Genomic DNA, 5017 nt, shown 5'->3' on the forward strand with positions numbered 1-5017 from the left:
GATTTTGATTAACATCTAGGGTTTGGAATATTGTATCACTTCTATTATGAATTGTTGATTTGCAAGGAGTAAAGCCATATATATTCCCAACAATATATATGTTGTGGGGGCCATATGAACCACAAAACAATCAAGAACGCCACATGCTTATTTTATCTTTTAAACAATTTAAAATAAGTCTAGTATCATATTAGAAATGTATTAGGATTTTAAAGTTACTTATTATGTTGCATTAAATGTTTTACTTAAACCCGAATCTAATATTTTCTACATGTTTTATTGTTAAGGTGATATTGACAAAAGCGGTAATTTATTATGAATTATGTCAAATTATGTATTTTCAAAAAGATAGAATATTTAAAGCATTACACAACACCATCTCGGTGTCCCAAAGTTTCCTGATTACTCGTTTGTATTTGTTCTATAGGTTGCCGGTGCCTGCAACAATCAATTTCTGTGATTGTAAATTTCAGGCTCTATAGTAGTACTCTTATCCCCTAGAGAAATAAAAATACTTTTTTTCTTAGGACTTATCATTATTTTGATGAAACACAATCATATATGAGACCAGAACGCTTGATCCCTTACATCACAAAATCTTATCAAAAGTTCCAAAAGAGAAAAAATTAAAATAATTATAAGTATTCTGACATACCACTCGCTGTCATTTTAATTTTTTTTATTGCCTCATACGAAAAATGACACTTATAATTAAAAAAAAAAAAACTCTTATCACAGTGTTAGAATCTCTGAGAACTCTTCATCGTATTTCATGGACTCGAGTGTCTCAAACAGAAGACAAACCTCAAAGTCATCTGCAAAGCGGCCCAGTTCAATCATCAATAGTACCGATCAACATGCCATTGCCAAAGTACCCTTTGGCTAATGGAGGCTCTGTTCTTTTCTGAGACCCACTATTGCAATGTAATAACTCACTTTTTCATCGGGTTTGAGATGATGTCGGTTTTGTGTTATGGAGACCCAAAAGTGAGCCATGATCACATGAAGGGATGATATGTTCGGCTTATTGGTGTAGAACTCAGAGTGATTGTTATACGATCAGGTCCAAGGGTACACAGTGAAACGTACACAATAGAATTTGAGATATTGCAATTGTGAAAACTCTTTGAATAATGATTACAGAGAGAGCCCTTATAGACTTAATGCTTATTACAAATAACATATTTCAACAACCACACTGAGAATCCAGGAAGGTTACGACATGCAGTTATAATTTCTATCAGTTTAACTAATTGCAGGCTCACTACTACTAGAAGCTTACTCAACAAACCATAGATCGATATGGAGAATTCACAACTTTGCACTTGTCTCTAAATCTCATAAATCTGAGTGTATAAAATAAACAAAATATCATTTACACAAAGGAGACTTTTATCATTGGATTTTTTAGACAGAACTTGTTAAGAGATCGATTTTGGTGGAATCGTCGATACTCAGCTAAAATACAAAACAAGAATAAAATAGGGCACATAAAATTTACGTGGTTCACCCAAATTATAGCTACGTCTACAAACAATGTTGTGAAGATTTCACTATGTGATATTACAATATTTCTCTATAAATACAAGGAGAGAACAATTGGAACCCTCTCTCTCTTGAAATAGGAGAAAACACTCTTTAAGAAAGGAAAAACTAGTTTAAGTGAGGTTTGTTTCTCTCTTTTGTTGAGAAACTCTCTTTTTGCTCTTAAATGGAGAAATTAGATTATTAAGGAGATCCAATTTTGGGATTTTTTTTAGGACAGCACGTTCAAGTGCTCAAGGCACATATTTATAGCCTACATAAGTTACTACAGAAGGCAGCCACTTTGCATTAATTTAATATTTCTCCATTACTTAAGAAACATAAAATTGGCTTTATCATTAGCAGCAACCAGCAACCTTTGTTTTATTAGGCATATAATTATAATATGCATATGCATATACATTGTCAACAAAAGCTGCGGTGCAGCTAATCTTTCCAACAAAAGTTATATTATTTAATTATGCAACAACGTTTAATTTGTACATTATACATGTGATTATTATTAGAGTATTGCTAACCCAACACCGGAGGTGTCCATCACCGTTTTTGAGTTGTGAAATAGCAACAATCTTATTATTATATGAATATTTGTTATCAGCAATGCTCAACATTAATAATGATAACTAATATTTGTAAGTGCAAGAAGAATAAAACAATCTCTCCAACACCTATATAAATATGTATATATATTGACGAATACACTAATATTACTTGACTTTAATCAGCTCAGAAAAGTAAGTTTTGTTTCATAACCAAATTTTCTTTCAATATTAATTGTAAATATCTAAAGTTCGAATATTAGTAAAACGTTATCCATTTAAAAACTAAAATATACATATGTATGAATAAAGAAAATTGAGATTTCTCTTTTATTTTCATGAAGATAAACATAAAGCCATCGTGATCTTTTACATCACAAACAGATCAAATTTGATCACATTTCCCTCAAAACAAAATAAAAACAATCATATAGTTAGAGTCTCTAAGAACTTTTCATCGTATGCCATGGACTCAAGTGTCTCAGACCTAAGACAGACCTCAAAATCAATGCTTCCTTGTTCAGGACCAGGAAAAACAGTCAACTTCCCATCATACTTGTTGGCTTGACCACTTCTTACTGCCAGTGGGCTTCCCCAACCAAAGTCATTGCCATAAACATTAAACCGCGGTGAACTACCAGTCAATAGTTGAGACCCGGACTCTTTCTGGAGTGTTTCTAGTTTTGGGCTTTCGGCCCAATTCTTCAAATACTCTCTGGCCTTTTCTGTCGTCTGCGAAGCAACCACTGTATTCATCTGCAAAGCGGCCCAGCCCAACCCATTTTTCAGAAGCTTTCCCGCTGTGGTCTTCACGGTCCCAAACATCACGGCGTTACCAAAATACGATTCTGCTAATGGCGGCTTTGTTCTTTGCCTGAGACCCACTACGATGATGTAGCTCACTTCCTGTTCCGGTTTAAGATGACGTCGGTTTCGGGTTACGGAGACCCAAAGGTGAGCCATGACCGCTTGAAGGGACGATATGTTGGCCATGGTGGGCAAGTCGACTATCTCAGCGTTGGCTTTTGCTTTGAGTTTGGCTATATTTTCCTTCGAAAAATGAAACATTCTTTGCTTTAATGATATTGGTGTCGAACTAGGAGTTTTTATAGGATCTGGGTTGAAGGGTACTCGAAGTGGAACAAGATCAGTATTATTGATACAGTCGAAGAACTGGTCACGATCGAAAACGGGATGAGGAGGGTCTAAAACAACGCCGTTGTCACGAGAGATTCGAGATCAAGTGTTGAAGAAAAGCCAGAAGACAGTGCCGTCCACAACGCTATGATTCATAGAGAGCGCGATGAAAACGCCGTCAACTAACTCCGTTGCCTGAGCTGCCAGCAACGGCTTCGAAACGCCTTGGTAGTTCGAAACCTCGTTCATGGGAAAGAAGGAGTAAACGACGTCGTCTGGGATGTAGACCGGGTCGAGAATATCAGCCACTGTGACGCTGTCGTAGGTGACGTGGTCGAAGGAAACACCACCGGCGCTGTTGCAGTCAATGAAGAAAGATTTGGTAAGGTGAACGTCGTTGTTTTGGATCATGACAAGGCGACCTGCCAGAGGAAAGAAAATATCGAGTGCTTTGGAGAAAGTGGTTTTCAAGCGTTGGATCCATTGAGGGAAGAGTTGAGCTTGAGCTTGATCTTGAGGTTTTGAGAAGAGAAGACCCTTTTGGATGTATTGATGTTGAATGAGTATAAAATCAGGCTGAGTTAACTCAATTCTTTGAGTTTTCATGCCTTGATCATCAATACTGTATTTGGGTGTCGAGATATAGGGACTCTGCTCCATTAGTTTTCTCTGTAAGACTTTGGACTTGATTTTCGAGGGAGTATTAAGAAATGAGTACGGACATAACTATTTTATAAGAAGAAAAAGAGGGAGATCCGTTGTCTCTCTACAAATATTTTATAATTTTTTAAAAGGATTTTAAATATCCTTGGTTTTTGTAAATAAAATATGTTAGTTTACTTTGCGACAAAAAATAAAATAAAATGTTAGTTTACTTAAATTTAGGTTACCAAACACATGATATCATGTTTTTTGTTTTTTTAAATAATAGTCTTTATGATGGTACAATGTATGCTATAATATTAATCATCAAAATTATTGCAATGCAAATCAAGAATGATGTTGCATATGCTTCTAATTAAGGCTAAATAAATATATTTCGTAATTATTTTTAATGATATATGAGATTTTTTATAATTTGACGAATATAAATTTTTATATATATGATTCTACCTTTCAAAAATTAATAACTGAGAGCATGTGTTTGTAGTATATTGCAATTTATGAAGCAAGCCATGAGAATGAATATGATTGAAATAAATAAGATTTCACATAAAATAATGTTATTAGATAGAATCAAACATATTTTTTAACTCGTCAATTTGAAAGGAAAAAAATGAATATAAGATCGAGTGAGATAAATCATCAAATCTTTGAAAAAAGCACTTCCAATTATAATATATATTTTTTAAAGAAAATATAATTAGTCGTGAATCACGGTAAAGAAATGCACCGTCTACACACTAGGACTTTTATTAAGAGTGAGAATCTGCATATATTTTTTTTCATATAACTTTTATTCCAATTACTGATGTAAATGGGAGAGTCCGCCCCCGCCCCTCCCCGATAAGAGTTTTGAGGCAGGTCGGTTTAGAACTGCTCCAGAGGGGTCATATCCAACCTTTTGCTTACTTTTTTTTTTTTTTTAAATATTAAAAAATTTATACATGTATATATGTAATGTTTTAACCCAATAATTTCATCACTTTATTTTTTTAGCTTGATTTGTTAATTTCAATGTCATAATCACATATACAAATTCTTTCAAAAAAACATATACAATTAAAGCGAACTTAATTATGAAAACCTAAACTTAATTGAAATTGATGAGAAGAATTGTATCCCTAAAACCTATG

At 34.0% G+C, this 5017-nt stretch overlaps 1 protein-coding gene across 1 annotated transcript; it reads right to left on the reverse strand.

Moving 5' to 3' along the window:
* Window positions 1-2510: 2510 nt before the first annotated feature.
* LOC133778978 (uncharacterized acetyltransferase At3g50280-like) lies at window positions 2511-3881 on the reverse strand. Its single transcript, XM_062218986.1, has 2 exons — window positions 3356-3881; window positions 2511-3289 (listed from the first exon to the last, which is right to left on the reverse strand). The coding sequence occupies exons 1-2, from the start codon at window positions 3879-3881 to the stop codon at window positions 2511-2513; spliced, it is 1305 nt and encodes a 434-aa protein (XP_062074970.1).
* Between the last annotated feature and the right edge of the window lie 1136 nt (window positions 3882-5017).

This window comes from Humulus lupulus, chromosome 1 (genome assembly GCF_963169125.1).
Source record: "Humulus lupulus chromosome 1, drHumLupu1.1, whole genome shotgun sequence".
NCBI lineage: Eukaryota > Viridiplantae > Streptophyta > Magnoliopsida > Rosales > Cannabaceae > Humulus > Humulus lupulus.